Here is a 21512-nt window from a genome sequence, read left to right as displayed (position 1 = left end):
GCTCCGCTTCGGTGTCCGTCAAAGGATGGTTAGGATAGTACCGACCTGTGAATCAAATGGGGACGTACGAGAATCTCTGTGAAGAACCCCTAAGAAGCCAGACACGGTCATCATTATTTGTACAGGGTTTATAATTGGGTGAGGGTGCAAGCCAATGATTTCTTAACTAAATGTCTCCGAGGGTAACTGAGGTGAGTTTTCCATTCAAACAGGTGTGTGGTGTGGACGGGAGATGACCGGGTTTTCTTCTTCAACCCGACGATGCAGCTGTCCGTGTGGGAGAAGCCCATGGACCTGAAGAACCGTGGGGACCTCAACAGGATCATCGAGGACCCGCCCCACAAGCGCAAGCTGGAGGCCCCGACAGGTGACTAACAGCGGGGCCGTTTGCGTCCTCTTTCCTAGTGTTTGAACTGCGTGTTCCTGATGGTCGTGATGGGAAGCGGGGTTTTCCCGGTTATGCAGGAAATTTATCTTTAAAGAATTGTCTTGGCTACTCTAGAATTTAGGATTTAAATTTTTATGGCACTTTCTGCTGAGGGCACGTCCTTCCCGGGGGCTGGCTGGGGCTTCCTTGCCGCATTATGGAAAGTTGTGAACTCAGAGAGGCCTTCTGTCCGCCTCTGGAAGCTTCTAGCACCGTCGTCAGCCAACATTGAATTTTTATTCCAAATGTTTCGTGAGCTCCACTTGAGAGACCAGACGCTCACAAACCAGAGCAAATTTCCTTCTGCCTTCGTTTTAGAGCCTTGAACAAAATCCATCCATCGTTTATTTGAGGGGTGCTTGAATTCCAGGGAGAGGCGGGCATGTGGGGGACGTTCCTGCTGTAGGGGACGGGCTACTTGGCCGGGAGGTGGTGGTGTCTGAAGACACCCGTGTAAATCTCATTTCCCCAGAGTCTGAGAAGAACGTTCAGCATTTTCGGCAAGGATACTTTCTGATTAGACGCCATATATTTTTTTATTAGCTGCGGTGTTGGGAAAGCCCCATTCCCTGAGCACGTGGGTTAAAATAGCATTGGCTATGCTGGAGAACCTTGAAATCGGCAGCTCTCTCCCGACCTGAGATGCACGCGCTTGGCTGAGAGGCCAGGAAACTGGATCTTGACCCCTGGAAAAGGGGTCTTTATTTTTATGGGGTGCTTTATTGAGCTTATCGATGGTTTTTAGTCCATCATATAGGGCCAACACAAGCCAGCACCTGCCCACAGTTCTTAGTCAAAGGTAGAAGCAGAGGCGTTAACTACAACTTGAGAAAGCGGTATTGTAAAAGCTTTCTTAGCACTTTTAACAGCGCCGAGAGCCTGGAGAGTGTTGCCCTTCTGGAGCTGCTGGTGGTCCTCAGGATTGAGAGGTGACAGTGTGATATGCTTGTTTCACATAAGACGGCCCTCCCTTCTCCAGAGAGCCTGGGGCAACCCACATTGGGAAAAGACAAGTGCTTTAGGCGCCTCGTGAACTGAATCTGTAAAAACTTGGCTGCATTCAGGGACACTACGAATTGGCTTTGTGATTTTGTTTCCTCCTTTGACTGAGCGGTGTCCGCTTTTACAGGGAATATTTCGTTGACAGAAGGTCTGAAAACAAATCCTCATAGAAAACCATCCCCTGACTCACGGACCACAAAACACTGCACACCTTGGGGCCTCACAGGACTCCCCAGTCCCATTAGAAACACGGGGTGCAGTTGCGATAGCTGGGATTTTATTTGATTCGTAAAAGACGGATAATGCAGGCAGTGTCCTGAGCTTACGTACTTCTAGGTAATTGGGTGCTATTTCTCCTTTCCTCCCTTCCTCCCTCCTTCCCTTCCTTCCTCCCTCCCTCCTCCCTCCCTCCCTCCTTCCTTCCTTCCTTCCTTCCTTCCTTTCTTCCTCCCTCCCTCCCTCCTTCCTTCCTTCCTTCCTTCCTTTCTTCCTCCCTCCCTCCCTCTCTCCCTCCCTGCCTCCCTTCCTTCCTTCCTCCCTCCCTCCCTCCCTTTCTTCCTCCCTCCCTCTCTCCCTCCCTGCCTCCCTTCCTTCCTCCCTCCCTTCTTCCCTTCCTTCCTTCTTTCTTTCCTCCCTCCCTCCCTCCCTCCCTCCCTCCCTTCCTCCCTCCCTCCCTTCCTTCCTTCCTCCCTCTCTCCCTCTCTCCCTCCCTCCCTCTCTTCCTCCCTCCCTCCCTTCCTTCTTCCTTTCCTCCCTCCCTCCCTCCCTCCCTCCCTCCCTCCCTGTCTCCCTCCCTTCCCTCCCTTTTCTCTTTTTCCCACCCCCCGAAGTATTGGTAGGCATGAGGAAGGAGCTCATTAACAGTCAACGCATGGTTGCCCTGTGGCTTCTGTCCTTTGGGTCTAATGAAGCCAGGTCTAGGAGAAACAGAGGCATGCACAGAGCTCCCCGCTGAGTCACCTGCCATTTCAAGGCTTGTGGGGATTGTAGGTGGAGGACGGGGTTGAGGATTAGCTGAGGGATATTAAACATTTGAAGAACTCGTTTGAGCAGAAGCCGGTTCCAGCTGGGGAGTACCAAAGCCGAAGCAGTTCAGGGCAGCTGATGGGAGCCGGCGGGGGCGGGGCGGCGAGGGGGGACACAAGGTGGGGAAGCGAAGAAGGGAAACCGTTTGATTGGCGGCAGCTTCAGACACAGGTGCCTGTTTGTGATTGGTCATCCTTAGCACTTTTTTTCACTGTTTATTTATTTTTGACAGAGAGAGTATGAGCAGAGGAGGAGTAGAGAGAGGGAGACACAGAGTCCGAAGCAGGCTCCGGGCTCTGAGCTGTCAGCACAGAGCCCGACTCAGGGCTCGAACCCACAAACTGCGAGATCATGATCTGAGCCAAAGTGGGGCACTTCGCAGGCTGAGCCACCCAGGCGCCCCGGTCATCCTTAGTGTTTTGATTGGTGTTGCAACCTGAGATATTTACTGGCTTAGATTTCGGTTTGCTTAAGTAGACCTCCAAGGAACCAGAGCCACGTCAGCCTGGTGGCCTCCTTGTTTAATTAACTTAACGGCAGGGATCTGAGTTACGTGGGTCATAGATCAGTGCTCCACTTGAGTCTCCTAACAAGAATCTCATTTTAGACCTAAAAAAGGTAGAGAGTTGAGTCTTAAGTCTGACAAACACAAGCAGAAATATCTGATGAATTTAGATTTATTGTATCAGGATATTTTGTCATCCAGTAACCTGCTACCATGACCCAAACTACTCTACCTAGATAGATATGTGATTACTAAGATTATGTGTAGTTACAAAACAAAAACCAGTATTTTTTTAACCTGAATCTTCAAGATATGCAAATGACCTCAGTGCAACTTCCTGTCGCAGGGTAGGATTGACATTTACGTGCATAATTTCTAATTTCCTAAGACCCACCCGCCCAAATTGTTGTGTTTGCCGCAAAACAATTAGGACAGAGGGTGTTTCTGGAGGATTCATTAGCGATTAGTGGGCAGAGTTGATGACCTCCAGCCTTCAGCAAGTGACATTTTTCCCTGGCTGTTCATCCATCATGACTCATCAGTGATCTGACCCTAATTATTATAAGAATCAGCTCCAGGGGAGATTGTTCTTGGTGGAGGATTTTGTTTTTCACATTTTGTTCGACCGTGAGTCATTATGGATTTGAATATATGAATACCTGTTTCTGGTCTGGAATGGAACAATTAAGCCTTCCAGTGGATACCAATTATCTTTCAAGAGGCAAATGAAATACACGAGTTTTATAAAAGAGCTGCCGCATCTAGCTGCGATGGTTCTAGAAGCGCGCGTGCCTGCCGGGGACGTGAGGCAAACAAGCAGGGGCTGATGGTGCCAGACGGCTTCGGGGTCCAGGACACAGCACCGCCAAAAGTGCCGAGCCGCTCATCAGTCAGCAGACTAGCAGCAGAGCCCCTTCATTCTGGTAGCGTCGCTGAGAGAGTCAGACAGAGCCCGGGACCGTCTCCTGACCGTCTGGCAGCGTGTCCTGATTGGGTTCGGCTCTCGAAGTCCACGGCTCGTTGAGAGTAGACACCTGCGGAACCGGAGTGAACGGAGAGGCGCCAGCCTCAGCCTGCACCTGCGACCCCGCCGGCCGCGCAGGGGCCTTGGCCGGGGCCTCGGTTCAGAGGACGCTCGCGCTCGTCCGCGGGCTTCGGTGTCCACGGCCCCATCAGACGCTCGGCTCTTGAGCCGCATTCCCCTGCGGCACCAGAGCCCCCCTTTCTCGTGCCGGGTGGAGGGCTCCCGGCCGTCCGGGCCTCGCACCTGGGCTGCGGGTGGCACGGGTGGGGGAGGGCAGGGACGTGCGCCCAGAAAACAGGGGTGCGTCGCCCGGCGGGCCCAGCCCACCCCAGCCTCATCGGGCAGGCGCCGTCTGTGTGAACTACCCGTCGCTGCTGGGACGCACCATCACCTGCTTAGCAGCTTGCCACAACGCCAGTTTGTCACGGTACTCAAGTCCCAGGGTGTCGGCAGACGTGTTTCTGGCCGCCTGGTTTCGGGGGCTCCGGGCCCCTTGCTCTACCACAGAGGCGGCAGCACAGCACCTCAGATCCTTCCGGACACTCTTCTGCCTTCCTCCTCCGCTTGGCAGGGTCCTTCTGATGAGACTGGACTCACCTGGACGACCCGGGATGCTCTCCCATCTCAAGGAAGGATGCTTTGCAAATCTCCCTTTGCAGCCTAAGCTGATACAGTCACAGGCTCCAGGGACTGGGCACGGCCATCTTTGGGGTCATCATTCTGCAACCCACTGGCTTTATACCCATTTTACAGAAGAGGGGATAAAAAAGAGATGGCCCGAGGTCACGCTTCTGTCAGGCGGGGGGCCCGGATTTGCACCCTGGTGGGTCCGACTCCACCAGGCTTCTCGTGAGCTGCGAGCCTGTGAGGGGAACGCACCTCCCCCTGTGCCCGACACACCCACAGTCAGGTGCAGGCGGCTTTGTTCTCTAATGCCGCTTTGTCCCCAACCTGCAGCAGAGGGGGCACGGACGTCACTTGGCTTCAATTACTTTGTAAACATTTTAGTCATTTATATTCAAGACAGATGTACAATGCTAATGACGTTCATTTCGCCAAGTAGGACATAGAGCCATCCCCGTGAGTCAACACAGCTGTGACTTCCCCGGCTTTGTTTGCCCAGGGACAGCACGAGGATCTCCGAGCCACAGGGGGACCAGGTGGCCGGGCTCAGCGACTCGTCCTCCACACTCCAGTGTGGGCATCACCTGTCCCCAGGGATCAGGTTGCAGAGCCCCCACCCCGAGCAGAGTTCAGCCGTCCCGGCTATTTGGGAGGGACGCTGCCCTTCACATGTGACATGTGTCCCACACCCGACAACACGTGGGGGCCCCTCCCGTGGCTCCTCTTTGCGGGATGAATGACCCAGACCCTAGATGGGGCAGGTGAGTGGGGACACGTCATGCCTCCAGAAAGCAGGGTCGGGGGCCTGAACTCCTAGCAGAATGTGCCAGGCAGCCGGGACAGGCATCACAGCAGGGGTCTTCATGAGGCTCCGTAACAGTCACCTCCCTGTTTCCTGCAGCTGGGTGGCCAGGACGGCAGGGCAGAGGCTCAACCGGGGTCAGCAACACTGCTGAGTTAGTGCTGATGCAGGGGCTGGGTCCCGTCTGTGCAGCTGTTAACCCCGAGAGGCGGGAAGAGCATTTTTTCAAAGTGGTTTTCCCCAGAACCTAATGCTTCAAGCTGTCACCCCCTGACTGCAGACCCAGGAATGAAGGAGGAAGGGAAGGAAGGGGAAGGAGGAGGACATTAGTTCCTTTCCAGACCAGTCATTTGTGTACTTGGGGACGGGGCTGACACCCAACCCCAGCAGTGAGCAGGGGGCCCAGGGGCAGTGGGGGAGGAGCAAAGTGAGTCCCAGACCAGCGGCCAGGCCGTAAACTAAACACCACCTGCAGACAAACAAGAAACACAGAGACCAATTTTGGTGTCAGGAGGCCCCCAGCTGGTGGAGGTGATGGAGCCACGGTGCGGGGCCCTGGATTCAGGCAGGGCCCTGGATTCCCTCGTGTCCCCCAGTGCTGACACCCCCACCCACCTCTGCCAGCTGCCCTGACCCAGCCTGGGGGACAGGTTTCGGGGCTCGCGGCCAAGCAGGAAAGTGCACCCACCTTGCCCCTCTGTTCGCCCCGGGCAGCCACGGTCTTGGGGGCTGCTTCTCCTCTGTGTCTCGGAGGGAACGGGGGTGCCCGTTCTTCCCGTTGGCTCACAAACAGCAGTCCTAAAGAGCACAGGACAGCAACTTTTATGTGTTTTTTATTATTATTATTATTTTTAATGTTTTATTTATTTTTGAGAGAGAGAGAGAGAGAGACAGAGTACGAGCGAGGAAGGGGCAGAGAGAAGGAGACACAGAATCGGAAGCACTGAGCTGTCAGCGCAGAGCCCGACGCAGGGCTCGAACTCAGAAACCACGTGGTCATGACCTGAGCTGAAGTCGGATGCTTAACCGACTGAGCCACCCAGGCGCCCCTGGGACAACGATTTTAAATGAATGACTCATCTGTTGCAAATTTCATGGATTTTAGGAAATGCAGACAGAGCTGTCGCAGGGCGATTGGCAGAGAACTCAGGTCAGGGGTGCAGCTGTCCCGTCAAAGCTTGGCCCCCATCCAGCGGAAGGACAGGCCAGCTGAGCCTCGTATTCTGGGCGTGCCCGTGGGGCAGTCCTGTAGGCGGGACTTGGACATCTGGCCAGCCCTGACCCTGGTTCCCGGGGCCCAGGCTTCTCCGAAGAGTGCTCAGGTCCTCTGTGCAAGGTTCCCTCCTCTCTCCCGCTCCCTCTCCCTCAGCTGGACGTGCTGATAAGAATGTCTTTGTGCACATGTATTTATCTTAGGAGCATCTTTACAAGCGTTTGTATTGTACAGATTCATATTATCCGAACTGCCAGGTCAAAAGGTACATGCCTTTTAAATTTTCCTCCACAATAGCCCAGCTCCCAGACCCACTAATAGATTCTGCACACTTCTGCAAGCACCAGAGATCATCCACATTTGAATTTTAAAACCATTCTTTGTTTCGACTGGCGTTTTTTAAGTTTTGAGTGAAATTGAACCTTTTCACAGGTTTATTGGCCATTTGTTTTGTTTTGTATTCCGTGACATGCTTAAGTCTTTGTCTCTTTTATTGAAATATATGGAGTGTTGTAGATATCAGCATTTGGGCTACAGCACGATTACAGTATTTTTTTCCTCATCTTTTGATTTTTTTTCCATAAAAAATCGGTCCCGAATTTCTTCTGATTGTACTAAAGTATACGTAACTTGGCGTCTGTCTTTGTAACCATTTTCAAGTGTGCAATCTGGTGGCATTAACTTCCTTAATATTGTTGTACAACCATCACCACATCCTCCAAAGCTCTGTCTTCACCCCAGACAGAGACTCCGTAACCATTATCAGCAAGTCCCCGTGACTTTCTTCCCGCAGCCCCGGGAGCCTCCCTTCCCCATCCCCCAAGGCTATGGACTCGCCGGCTCATAGGCCTCCTGCGGGGGGCACCAGGCGGTCCTGCCCCCTTAGTGTCTGACTGGCTTCACCGAGCTTAGTGTCTTCTCGGCTTATCCGCGTAGGCTGTAGCCTCTGTCGGACGTTCGTTCCTGTTTCCAGCCGAATGATATCCCATCGTGTGGATGGACCCATTTCCTGTCCGTCCGTCGGTTGATGGGCGCTTGGCTGTTGCCTCCGTTTGGCTACCATGAATTGTGTTAGTATGAACATCGGCGCACAGATATCTGTTTGCGTCCCTGTTTTCAGTTCTTCTGCGTCTGTTCCGAGGAGTTGAATTTCTGGCTCAAGGGGCAGTTCTACATTTGGCCTCTTGAGGAGCGGCCACGACTTCTTCTGTCACAGCAGTGACGCTGTTTTACGTTCCCAACACGGGGGTCTTCCCATCCTTCTCTATCCCCGCCAGAACCCGCTGATCTTGTTTTTATCGTTAGTATTATCATCACTGCTGTTGTGATCACCACCATAGAGCATGTAAAGTGGCGCGTCATTCTGGTTTTGACTGGCGTTTCCCTAATGGTTAAGGGTGTGTGACATCTTGTCCCGTGCTTCTTGGCCACGTGTATGGTTTCTTTAGAGAAGCGTGCCTTCACGTCATTTGTCCTTTTTGTAATTGGGTTGTTTTTGTCTTAGTTTGTGGTGTTGTTGTGGAGCGGTAGGAGTTTACCCATGGTCCGGGTGCTAATCCCTTGGCAGATATGTGATTTGCAAACATTTGCTCCCGTTGTGTGGTCTTAGTGTCCTTTGATGTACAAAAGTTTTTAATTTTATGAAGTCCCATTTCTCGGGTTTTCTTCCTTTTATCGCCTGTGGTTTGGTGTCATGGGTAAGAAACCATTACCAAATCTGTCAGGATGTCTCCCTGTGTTTTCCCCTAAGAGTTTTATGGTTTTAGCTCCCACATTTCTCTCTCTCATCCGTTCGGAGGTCATTTTCCTGGGGAAGGGTTTCTGTCCAATTCTTGTTTCTCGTGAATGGGCCACGCTTTCCTATTTCTTTGTATGGGTTGTAATTTTTTGTTGAGAACTGGACTTTCTGGGTTTATTACACGGAAATCCTGGAAAACAGAGTCTCCTATCCTCAGGGGTTTCTGGTTCCTGCTTGTGGAGGACTGGAGGCATCCATTTGTGAGTTTTCCAAACGATTTTCTTAAACGTGTGATCCTTGCGTGTGGCCTCTGGAGTTTCTGCTCCGTTATTATCTCTGTGGCTATTGAAGGCTGGCGGCTCATCCGGGCGGCTATGCGGTCTCGTCCGAATCCAGAGCTCAGTGGGCATCCGGAGGAACTGCCGACCCCAGCGCCCCCCGCTCTGCCGAACGCGTGATCTTCCTTCTGGTCTTGTGCTGTTAAAGGCAGTCGCGGTTACGAATATTTTCCTTTACGGCTTCTGGATTCTGTGTCTTGATTACTTTCCTCACGACGAGACTATCCGCAACAAACCAACAAAAGATCTTTAAAAAATAATCAATAGCTTTATAATTGTATGACCTCATTCTTCCTGAAAAAACTTCTGAGTTTTCACGTCTACCCTTTGCCCTCCCTCAAGTACGTACTGGAGTGGAGCGAGGGGCGTGGTCTGCCTCTGCTCCACTTGGTTTCTTATTGTGGCCACACCTTGCCTGCTCCCCGTCACCCCGTCCCCTCTGCCTGAAAGGCCAGCAGATGGCAAAACACAGTCCCTCTCTTTCTGCGAAACCTGGCTGCAGCGTCCCCTCCCCCCAAGCGCTCTGGGAAGGAGGTGCACCTTCAGACACCCTGAGATGCAGACAGGCAGGCTCGCGGCTGCTCTGGGGTCACTGAGGCGGAGCCCCTGGGGGACCCCTGTCCCCCCCGGGGCAGAGGGGCCGGGATCCAGTCCTGGCGTCTCAGGTGCAGGGGTCTGGCAGGCATGGAGGCAGGGACGGGGCAGAGTGGGTACAGGGGTGGACAGGTTGAGTGTGCAGGGCTGGGGTGCCCGTGGGCCACTGAAGCAGAGAGGCCGGGTGGGGAGGACAGGGTAGGGGCAGGGAGGTGCGTGTGCCTCTTGGGGCAGCGGCCTAGAAGGGCTGACTGTTGGCGCCCTGGACGGGCCATGTGGGAAGAGAGTGTGGAAGCGTGAAGACGGTGAGTCCTCCCCATATCAGCTGGTGTCACAAATGCTCTCGTCTCTAGACCTGGTTCTCAACCAGGAGGGGGCTTCTCTTCCCTAGGGGGTGTTTGGCAGTTTCTAGAGACATTTCTGGCTGTCGCACCTGGGACCTGTCCCCCCTGCGACAGGCATGTGCTAAGCAACCTGCAGCATGTCCAGCCCCAAGCGTCACCAGCGCAGGAGGCTCCCTGCGCGAGGGCTCCCCAGGTGCCGCTTGAGGCTGCCAGGGCTGAGGTCCCGGACCACCCCTCCCCACTGTCCCACAGGGAGCCCCGCTCCCCATCTTCATTTGGACAATGTCCGTGTCTGTAACGTCTCCTTCCTGGGCGAGCCTCTTCCAGAAGGTGCTTCCAGAAGGTTCTTGGCAAGCGCCCACTGGTCCCGTGATGGCGTAGTGTAGTGCACGCAGCTTGGCGTGGGTGGCTGTGCGTGGGAGGAACCCCAACCAGGACGACGGCTGGGCTGGGGCAGCCGGGAGCTTCCAGAACCTGACTCTCTCCTCCTGCAGGCAGCCCCACACTGAACATAGAAAGAAGCCTATGAAAAGGTGGGGGGCGGAGGCTTCGCTGGGATTCCAAACAGCGCATCCTTCGTGGCCCCGTTCTCGTGGCAGAGCCTCCCCAGGAAGGGCGGAGTTCAGGCAGCCAGGTGGGCTGGGGGACGCGGAGACCGGGGATGCTCCACGGAGCCCAGCCCCCTGCACCTCTGCCCACACGGGACGCGGACACGAGAAAGTGGTCTCCTGTGCATGATGGACACAGAATGAGAAGCAGGGCAGAAATCAGTTGTAACGCCAGGGAGCGTTTGGAAATCATTCATCTGTCAGGACTGAAATAATAATGCTCTGGAAGCATCCTGATACTCATTTTTCCTCTTTCCCTTTTGGAGACAAATAAGAAATGCCGAAGCACCTTTTTACTTTTTCATTCCAAAAGCTCATCAGATATTTACAAGGCCAGCCTCCTCAGGATGGAAATAGGGGGCCTGTCTTCAAAATCAATTTGGGTTTTTGAAGAAGCTGCGTGGCCAGTAGTGAGGTACATGCCGTGTGCAGAAGTGGGGTGATTCACGGAGCGCCTGGGTGGCTCAGTCGGTTAAGCGTCTGACTTCGGCTCAGGTCACGATCTCGCCGAAGTTTGTGAGTTCGTGCCCCGCGTCGGGCTCTAGGCTGACAGCTCGGAGCCTGGAGCCTGCTTCGGATTCTGTGTCTCCTTCTCTCTCTGCCCCTCCCCTGCTCACGCTCTGTCTCTCTCTCTCTCTATCTCAAAAATAAAGAGGGGCACCTGGCTGGCTCAGTCGGTTAAGCCTGGAGCCTGCTTCACATTCTGTGTCTCCTTCTCTCTCTGCCCCTCTCCCACTTGTGCTCTGTCTCTCTCTATCAAAAATAAATAAAATATTAAAAAAAAAGTGGGGTGATTCACTGCAGTGGACAGAGGGGGGACCAGGTCTCTCGGGTCACTTGTGAGAACCTGCAGGGGCACGTGACACAGAAGGGCTTATCCAGGGCCTGAGTCCCAAGGTGCCGGCGGGGCAGGGGGGTGGGGGTTGGGTGATGCCCACCTCCCAGTCTCCAGCCTCTGGCTTCTCTGGACGATCTAGCAGCCTCTACACACGGGCGGCAGCTAGAGATGCCTTCTCCGCACGAAAGAGAATCAGATCTGTATTCTGCTGGAACATAGAGCGAGTACCAAGGGAAGGTTGGTTCCAGGATTTGATATCAGTCTTTGTGGGAAATATGTTTCCTGACCCTCCAGCTGACTCCGCTTGGAAGTGGGGGCTGCCCGGGCTTTGCCAGGGTGATGGGCGCTGACCGGCAATCTTGTTAACTTGGTTTTCTTCCAGCCGACCACAGCGATGGGTCGAGGTCTGAGGATGGCAGGGAAGACCGAAACATGAGAACCAAGAGGAACCGGTAGGTGACGATGCCTTTTGCTTCTGCGTCTCTCCTTAGTGGGTAATTGGGGGGTGTAGGAAGAAAAGGGATCATTCTGGCCCTGCCGTGTGAGCAATGAAGAGGTGTAACCAGTGGACAGGCAACAGGAGGTCCCAGGTTCCTCCTCAGTGACTGCTCCGGGTGCCCTGTGCCTCGGCAGGCAGGTGCCCGGGAGGGCTCCAGGCACCTTGGACACTGGCCAGCGTCGGGCCCGCACTGGCCCTCCCTGGTGCCCACGTGCTCAGCCCTGGCCTGGCACCCGGAGCCCTGAAGGTGTGGATGGAAGGCGCCAGGTGTGGGGGGAGGAGAGGACACCGTTTTGCGGGTCAGGCAGGTCTGGGGCAGGAGGTGGGCGCCTCTTGCTTTGTGACCTGGGCAAAATAATTCCACCCTGACCTCAGATTCCCCACCTGCGCGAGATTGCAGAAGCTCCCGATGACAGCATGAGGTGACGGGGGGGGGGGGGGGGGGCGTGTGACTGTGGTCACACTAGCGAATACACAGCTCTCTGTGCCCGTCACCCTGTGGCTGTGGTGCGGGCAGCACACGCAGGTGCGGGACCCTCCTCTGACTGCTACCCCTGCAGCCCCTCCTGCTGGGCCGGTTCCGTGGCTCCTTTCCTTCTGACCCCCACGTCAGGGGTGAAGCCCGGGTCCGTGTGTCTAAGCCCCTAGGAAGCGGGCAGAAGGCGTGGCCGTGTTGTCCGGCACCCGCCCGTGGCAGAGAAGGAGGGGGATATAAAAGGCCACCCGTGAAGCGTGAGTCACGGGCCGCTTCCTGAGCTCAGGGGGTGCCCACGTCCTGCCAGAGCCCGGCCCTCATCGTGGCCCAGTGGGTGCTCCCGGCCACGCACCAGCCGCCCCCTCGTCCCGCCTCTCACGGGATGGCCTCGGCCGGCGGCAGGGATCAGCGTGCCCCCGGAGGGTGAGCACCGTGGGTACGTTCTCCTTACACAGTGTGCCCTAGAACCCGAGCACGGAGGAGGCAGGTGCTGCAGACAGAGCCCAGCCCCCACCCTGCTCACGCAGAAAAGAGCCTCACGTTTGAAGTCATTCTGAAAGGAAAGCGTTTCAGACGAGTCTCTGGACGCGGAAACAGTGCAAAGAAGAGCTTCGTCGTGTGGACAAGGGAGGCAGACGGCCGGGTGGGCGGGCTCCAGCCTGCCATCGGGGCTGTGAGGGCGAGGGAGACAAGGGGAAGGTGCTGGCTAAGACTCCAAAGCCAACTTGTGAAAACTGGTGGTTTTTTAATAGCATCACAACGGAAAGTGTGATCACTCTAGTGGCAAAGAAAAATCATCGTCTGTATATCTGAGGAAGGTAGACCTCACATCACTGATCTGTGTGTTTTGGTGAAAACCATTATCTGTCACCATTTTCATGCCGCCCAATTCTTCTTTTTTTTTCATTAACATTTTAAAGATTTTCTTTTATAAGTGATCTCTGCACCTAACATGGGGCCCGAGATCAAAAGTCACATGTTCCACTGACAGTCAGCCAGGTGCCCTTCTTTCACCTGATTCTTCTTTAGCCTTATGTTGTACAGTCTTAAAAATACCCTCTCAATATTATTTCTACCAAAAAAAAAAAAAAAAAGTGCCTTAGAAGTAAGACTCCCGCAGTGACACCTGTTTACGGTGATGAAGGAAAATGCCATCTTGTCTCAGCCTGTGCCCATCCCAGCCTCTTCAGCCCTTAGGGGTGGCTTCCTGGCAAAAGAAGGTGGGAGAGAGGGAGGGAAGGAGGGGGAGGGAGGGAGGGAGAGCGAGCGCTGGGCACCGGGCGCCTGACACCCGACCCCCAGTCGGGATGGGACTCTTCTCTGGGACTGAGGACGGACCAGTGAGGTTGGAGACCCAGACCTGCAGAGTTAGCCCTGTGTGGTCCCCATTCCTTTCATGTCGATGCCTTCGGGTCTCTCCCTATTAGGCGCCCCTTAAAAAATCATTTCGCTGGCCAGGGCCCAGGTATGTTGTAATTTCAACTGATCACAAGCAGACAGCACAGAACTTTCTAGAAACACTGCAGGGGATGGTGAGCACTGTCCTCCCCAAGACAGGGGGCTGTCTGGGTGCAGGGAAGGCTCCTCCCTGGGACGAAGGGGACCAGGGCTGCCGGTCGGCACGGCCAGAGGCTCCCTGTGGCCATGTGCCTTTCACGGGGCCAACGGCTCCAGGAAAGGGAGTAGAGTGTCATGTCTTTGTTTTTATGTTTAGACCATGGGGATCAGCCAAGCCGGTCTCTGTTGGTCTTTGCATACACGTATCCACGATCTGAAAAACCAAACGAGCTTCCCGAGGCACCCGAAATATGCACATGGAGCCACCATTTGATGATGTTGGAGTCGGGTTGGAGGAGACGCTGGATGGGGTCCAGAGTAGCTGGGACATCTGCCTACACGTGGCCCCATTTCACTCATGTTCCCATGGGACTGGCCTTGAATTCTGATCAGCTGGCATTCAAGTAACGTCAGAACATTAATTTTGGTCTTACTCCTCTGAATGATTTCCGCAAATGAGCACCAGCTTTGGAACAGACCCAGAAGCTGTGGGCCTTGCTGCCCCGGTTTCCTCCTGCAGACTCCTTCCCCGGCTGGGGGTCCCTGTCCTGGCCACGCTTTTCTCCCGCTGAGCTCTGGCAGGAAGTGCTTCCTCTGTAGTGAATGCAGCTGGACTGGGCTTCTAGAATATTCCACCCGTCCTGGTCATTCATCTCTGAGCCATTTACACACACCACGTGTTCTGTTTGGAAGGCTCACTCCTGTGCGGTTTTTCCAAACTCCCCCCACAGCCTGACCCGCGTGTCATTTGCTCAGAGCTAATCGCCCTGGGCTGCCAGACCACCGGCATCTCCGTGCACCGTGTCTGGCTTTGGGAAGGTTATTGTCAGTGAGTCCGGGCTTTTCTCGAGCTCCTGACTGCGTTTGTGTATTTTTAATTGGCGGATTCTGGCATAGATATTAAGAGAACAAGCCTTCAGAGGACCTGCTGAAATCAGTCCCTTCTGACCTACCTTTATTGTATAACTAATGAAATTTTTCGTCATCAAGAAGCGTGTCAAATCCTCCTACGGCGTGTGACTCAGCAGCCGCCATGTTCAGGAAACACTGGACGTCGCTTTCTGCTCCTGCGTTTCTTCCAAACCCCGACACGACTCGTATACATCTTGCACACTCTTCCACAGATGGAATTAGCTCAATTGTTCCAATAATTCAGGTCTAGATGATACTTTTCCCAAAACTCCCTGGGAAGAGAAATACGTCCCAGTGACAAGCTTTCAAATTACTAAAATATTTTACATGACCTGGTGAGCAGTTTCAAGTGCCTTGTTATTTACTACTTAACGGGATGCGCCCATGACATGTGACCCTGCATCTTCCCCCCCGGGACTGGGAAGTGGGAAAGTGATTGTGTCTCCCTGTTTTGCCGTTTTGTGCAGTGTCTACGGGTTTTGCCGGTTTCTGGTTGAGTGGTCTTCTCTAAGTTCAGACTGCTTTTCACATGTGCGGTCTATTTTAAGAACTTAGGATTTATGTCAGGTAATTGAACGGTACTATCTCAAGGATCCAGCGAATGTGAGTCATATAGTTTAAACATCAGAATGAAATGATCCACAAGACGCATTAGAGAAGAAATTGTCAACGATAACGTGTGGCTTTTAGCGGTGCCTGATTTTACCAGTTGATGGGCTGGGGGTTCCTCCTCACTAACGGCTTCCTGGAGCACGAAAGGGTGGCCTTGCTCCTTCAGTTACCACTGGCCCCACAGCTGTGGCGCAGATTTTTTATCCTGTGGGTGACCAAAAGAAATCTCTTGGCTTGGAGTATTGCTTATTTCTAAGTTTGTAACTTTTGTAGTTTGTAAGTTTGGGGATGCCCAGTTGATGGCTTTGGGTAGAAGGGGTAAAGTTGGCCTCATCCCATAAAAAAGTCGCATCAGTAGGGCGCTTTCTTGGGGTCGTGAGCGGCGTGGGCTGGAGACCTAATTGAATCGGCAGGAAGTGCCCGGTCCTTTTTCTGTCTGCCCCAAGTACGCCCCGCATATTTTCTCTTGACAAACCAACGTGGCCAAGGCACGCCCCAAGCAGGGCCTCTGGACAAGGCTGGGTCTTGAAGGACCTTTGGGGTCACCTGAGGAGGTACCCCCATCCTCCGTGTCCACACATGATCCCGAGGTGCCCCGCACAGAGCCGTGAGGTTATGATCTGTCTTCCTGGAGTTCTACACCCCACCTGGGGGCAATCCAGGGCTGGGACAATCCATTTAGGACGAAAAAAAACATTAGCATCCAAAAGACAAGCCTAATATAAAGTGTGGAGGTGTTGCAGACACTGCCCCTGACACTGTTCCCCAGTCAAGCCCGTATCCAGACAGAGCCAGCTGTGGAAGGTGGAAGGAAACCCTCCTACCGCAGTCAGAAAGCCGCTGATCTCCGGCGCACAGGCAAACGATTATCAGTAAGTGTGGGCAGCGGCGGGGGCATCACGCCACAGACACAACCAGGAGCCAAGCTCTTTCCTTTCTATGTACCGGGTCTCTCGAATCCCACGGAGGTTAGCTGTTGAGAAAGTGAGAGCATCGCCTCTTTGAAATGCCATCAGATAATGCTAGAAAATAGGTGGGCTTAAAAATAAACTTGCTATAAAACTGTATCTTTAATTGGCCCTGATAGAACGAGAATGATCCGCACTCCAGGGTCAGGGTGGGAGTCTCACGTTCTTCTCCAGGAGACTCCGTAAGATAGGACAGCGCGTCGTCTTTCTGTGGTCTTTGATGAGCGTGGAAAACAAACGATTAACGCCCACCGCCCTTCTGCTACTCTTGGTACATAATTCATGATCTCAGCTGATCAGTGGGGTCTGCATAGAAACCTGTGCCACAGGTCACTAGAGCGTCCCACACAGGTTACCTTGTGACAGCTGCCTTTGGGATGGAGTGATCAGTTGTGCTGGGATTTCACTGTCTTTTTGAACTGGAACACACATATTCCTGCCATTTATTTGCTCTTCAAAAAGAATTATAAACCTCTGTGTTTTTGAAGGGGTGACCAGATACCAGCATTGGTAAGGAGACCCGTGTTGCACGCCAGCTGCACGCAGACGCGGTGGGCGCTGCCCCTTGCCCTGGGGTGAACAGGCAGACTTCTGCCGTCACCCGTCACGCAAGGGTCTCCCGTGGAGAGATCTGAAATCCGGCCTGCAGGAGGCCAGGCCAAGTCGACCGGAGCCCTCACCCCCCCCAAAGTTCCCTCGCTGGCTCTTCGTCAGAACTCTCAGCCTACCTTTCCTTCCTGGGACTCTGGTTTGCCATCACTTACCTTTGCGCGGGAGGGCTGGCCGGGGGTCTCCGGGGACCTCTAGTGCTGCAGCAGGTGCCTGAACTCTGAGATAAAACTGTGATGTCTATGATCAGTCTGTCTTCCCTCACATGGGGGAGGGACTGCTGGAGAATTTTCTTCCACGAGGGGTCCATTCATGCCGTCGAGAGCACACCCACATGCAGGGTGCACAGGAGACCCTGGGGACCTTCCCGGCCTGCCGTGACCTCCTAAGTCCAACGTGGCACCCGCCCACAGGCAGGCCAGCAGAGAGAAGCTAGGTTCTGGCCCGTGCATCCGTCAAATGCTAAGCACCTGCTGTATGCGCTGCACTGTGTGCCCGGGCCCCCGGTGTCCTCCAGGTTGTCCCCATCTGGGAGCTTCCCATGGCCCCCATCTCTGTGGTGGGATGGACACTTCAGGGACAGGATGAGGCCCACGTCTGTCAAATGGTCATGCATAGGAGGCCTGGGGCCTCCCACGGAAGGCCATGGCTCCTGGAGAGACAGACAGAGCGGATGGACGGACAAACAGGTGGCCACATTCCCAGATTATAACCAGTCCTTGGCTCTCCCCCCTCTCCTTCGGGCGTGCGCCGAGCAGGTGCCCACCGCACCTGCTGTGTGGGGCCCGGGGACACACAAACACTTGGGTGTCGTTTTCTGTCTCTGGCAGCTCTAGCCCAGGAAGACAGGAGTGTTAAGGCCATGCCAGACAGACCCAGCATCCCAGACGCTGCAGCGCGGCACCGCTGGACCAACCGTATTTCCTCCTTGGCTTGGGGCACCCCGGGGCCAGTTGGTTGCAGCAGAAATGTCTCCGTCCCTGGTGCCACCATGTCGGCGGCACTCCCCGCTCTAGCCCTTGATCCCGGAACTTGCCATCCTGTGTCTCTGTGCTGAAGCTGCCGGGTGTACGATAACCACGGCTGAGCTGCAGCCCCCTCCCCTCGGCATGGGGACCCCCTGCCGCCCCTGCACTGGGGCCGGGCACAGTCACCGATTCCGGTCTGTCCCTCCGTGGGCATCTGGCTTCTCCTCGGGCCTCTGCATGACAGAACCACAGCTGTTGTTTGATCTGAGTCCCTGCCCAGGAAGGGAGGGCCCAGCGCGGGCGTGACACGGGCCATCGACACCGGAGCTGTGCCCGTCTGCATTGCCTTCCCTGAGAAAGCATTCAGGGGGTCCCTGCAAGGCCACGCGGACATTGGGTGGTCAGGGAGGCAAGGCGTCAGCTGAGTCTCAAACAATCAGGACTTTGACAGGCTTACCCAGGACGGAGGAGCCCGAGGAGACGTGTGGGGTCTGGGTTCACGCTGGCCTTCTCTCCTTCCACCACGATGAGCCCCGGGGGCCTCCCCGGGACCCCTGTGCAGTGTCCTCTGCCACCCGCTCCCAAGGGAGCTTAGGACGGGACCGCTCCTGGAGATGGTCTTTGATTTGAGAAGACAGTTTCAATTTCCACCTCTTCCTCAAAATTCCCACTTTCAAACTCTCCGTCTTAAACGGAATCCAGGGAGTTTCCTATCCCCAGACTCCTCTCCATCCCGCTGACCGTGGCACACCCAGGGTGACTGTCCCTACTGAGAGGTCATCGCGGCTACAGCTGCTCCCCAGAAGCCGCTCAAACGAGCGACCGACCAAGCATCAGCAACCTGCATGCGTTGCCTCGATTGCAGTTAGGATGTCCGAAATCACTGCAGCCCTTCGAAGGGGAAATGGGAAATGCGTTTTCTGCCTCAGCAGACGTCGTTGTGGGGGCGCGCCCGACGGCCAGTGAGGGGAAGGGGGTGCGGCCTGGAGCCGGGCGCCTGCTGCGACAGTGAGCCTGTCTCCTGCAGCCCTTCCGTCCAATCGACTTGACCCTTACGGCGGCGTGATGGCGGTGTCACGGCGGGGACACAGAGGGGACGTCGCCACGTGCTGGCCCACGTCTCACCTCCCTCTTCTCCAGACTGGCTGTCAACAATTTGGGCTCCCTCCCTAACCCCGGGAGGTGTATGCATGCGACAGCCCGAGGCAGCTTTTTCTCTTGTGTCCCGTGAGCAAGAACGTACGTGCTGCAGACCTGGGACAAGTAATGGGTCAGCTCTGCGCCCTCTGACGACCGCGTCTACCGCGAAGAACGCTCAGCTGGCGGGAGGCAGGGGGAGGTGGCTGGAGCAGCGGCAGGGCGGCGTTTGCCTCTATGGTGACAGACACAGAGCAGGTGCGGCCTCAAGAGGATGGTCCGCCATGAGAGCAGGACTGTGTGCAGGGAAAACGCAGGTGAGGTCAACTCAGCAGACCCAGCCCTGAGTTCGTCCTTCAACTTTTCAACGGGGCAAAGTTCAGTATAGAAAGCAGAGCAGGACATCCGCCCTCCGGGGCCACGTTCCCAGCCTCAGTAACGTCACGGCCAGTGCAGCTCATGTCTGGTCTGTGCCCCCCACTCAGACTATTTGGGAACAAACCCAGGTCCCATACAAATTCCGTTTGGACGTATTTCAGGGCGCAGGACTAACATACCAGGTTTTTAGAAGTTATCCGTAGTCACGCCTGAAAACAAGCAGCAAACAACGATTCCTTAATGTGATCGAATCGCCGCCCGGACGTTGTTCAGATTCCCTTGATGGTTTTCTTTTCTCTTACTCTTCGTTTTCGCACCAGCGTCCGAGTCAGGTTTGCTTTCCACACCCTGCTGATCACCTTCCTGAGTCTGTTTTAGTCTGCGGTTTTCTCCTCTCCTGCCCCAGGTTGGTTTTCTTCATTTGCTTTGAAAGGGATCAGCATTTCCCCCGACCCAAGTCCCGCATCCGTGTCCTCGCGTCCAGGGGCTCCACCGCCCCTGAGCTTCTGTGCGTGCAGCCACACACACAGGCCGCCCCAGCTCCGGTCTGGTCCACGTTTGGTAAGAAAACCTTATGGCAGCACTGAGCTCCCTCCGCCAGGAGCCTCAGCCTCTCTGGTCACCTGTCTTTTTGTGACGTGAGCGGGTGATTTGTGTAGGACCGTCATTTCCGTAAGGGTTGTCAAACACCAGTGTGTGAGTCGTCCCACTTTATTTGCACCTGCTGGATTGAACACTTTACGAAGAGCAATGGCCTCATAAACTTTTTGGTTCCCTTAAGTTATAACCCAGATAGAAAACAGGATAAAAGCTGGATTCTTCCCCTTCCAAGCTCATTGTCAAAGCCTTGTGCTGACTTGGTAGTGTCCTGCAAAGGCGATGAACTCACGATGAGTTCCCAGAGTTAAACAGTTGATGTGTTTCCCCCTGTTACGGGTCCTGTCCTTTAAAAAACAAGGAGCTTGTTGGGGTGCCCGGGTGGCTCAGTCGGTTAAGTGTCTGACTTCGGCTCAGGTCATGATCTCATGGTTCGTAAGTTCGAGCCTCACGTCGGGCTTTGTGCTGACGGCTCAGAGCCCGGAGCCTGCTTCGGATTCTGTGTCTCCTCCTTTCTCTGCCTCTCCCCTGCTCATGCTCTGTCTCTCTCTCTGTCTCAAAAATAAATAAAGAGGGGCATCTGGCTGGCTCAGTCGGTTAAGCGTCCGACTTCCGCTCAGGTCCTGATCTCTCGGTCTGTGAGTTTGAGCCCCGCGTGGGGCTCTGCGCTGACAGCTCGGAGCCCAGAGCCTGCTTCGGGCTCTGTGTCTCCCTCTCTCTCTGCCCCTCCCCTGCTCATGCTCTGTCTCTCTCTCTCTCTCTCTGTCTCAAAAATAAATAAAAATTAAAAACAACAACAACAACAACAAAGCGCTTGTCCCTGTCTTGGTGACTGTTGCTTGACTGCCCCGGGCATGAGATGTACCTTTTCAAAATGTAGGTGAACATCTTTTTAATACGAGGAGATTTTCTTGAATTTGTGGGGTTTTTTTTAGAATTTGTTCCATTTTATCCTTTGAGCCTCCTTACTGGCCACTCCAAGGACACAAGTAGGTCTTTGCCTTCCTATGTCACTTTCTTTCACACCCTCTTTGTACCTTTCCTGGTTTCTTTAGGTTTTTCCCTGTCGTTCTTATCTGTTAACCTTAAGGCGTGTTTGTGCACCTTCTGGTTTATGCTTCATTTCTAATTTGTTTCCCTTTAATTTGTAATTTCCCGCGTCATCCAGCTGTCTTTTCAGATCTTTATTTGGGGCAACAACATGCCCTTTTCCCCCTGAATTATCTACTCTGATATAGGCTGTGATTTTATAACCTCCACCACAGCCTTTGAAAAATGAGCTCATTTTCGGGGCACCTGGGTGGCTCAGTTGGTCGAACATCCGACTCTTGGTTTCGGCTCAGGTCACAATCTCACGGCTCGTGGTTCGAGCCCCGCGTGGGACTCTGCACTGGCAGCTTGGGAGCTGGTTGGGATTCTCTGTTTCCTCTCTCTCTGCCCCTCCCCGACACGTGCTGTCTGTGTCTCAAAATAAATAAATAAACTTAAAAAAAAAAAGAAAGGAAAGGAAAGGTAGCTCATTTTCAAGTGGTTGGTTACTATTTTCATCAGATTCTTGGCTGACTTCGGGCCTTGCTCCTTCTGTCTGCAGGGGCATCATCGTTCTCTTACTCCTGTACGTGGGGTTGCACGGCGACATTTTTCTGCAGCTCGAGTGAAACGAGAGGGTGCTGGGGAGATGGCCCGAGGCGGCATTCCTGGTCACCGGGCTCTGGAA

General features: G+C 54.3%; 1 protein-coding gene across 1 annotated transcript in view; it reads left to right on the top strand.

Moving 5' to 3' along the window:
* The window catches only part of TCERG1L (transcription elongation regulator 1 like), a 193003-nt gene that overhangs the window by 140376 nt on the left and 31115 nt on the right, over window positions 1-21512 (top strand). Inside the window, exons 7-8 of the mRNA XM_047826214.1 lie at window positions 213-367; window positions 11466-11535. Of these exons, the coding sequence (XP_047682170.1) occupies window positions 213-367; window positions 11466-11535 (225 nt within the window). The remainder of the gene's footprint in view (window positions 1-212; window positions 368-11465; window positions 11536-21512) is intronic.

This window comes from Prionailurus viverrinus, chromosome D2, assembly GCF_022837055.1.
Source record: "Prionailurus viverrinus isolate Anna chromosome D2, UM_Priviv_1.0, whole genome shotgun sequence".
Lineage (NCBI taxonomy): Eukaryota > Metazoa > Chordata > Mammalia > Carnivora > Felidae > Prionailurus > Prionailurus viverrinus.
The sequence above is the reverse complement of the archived record's forward strand: the minus strand, read 5'-3'. Positions and strand labels throughout refer to the sequence as shown.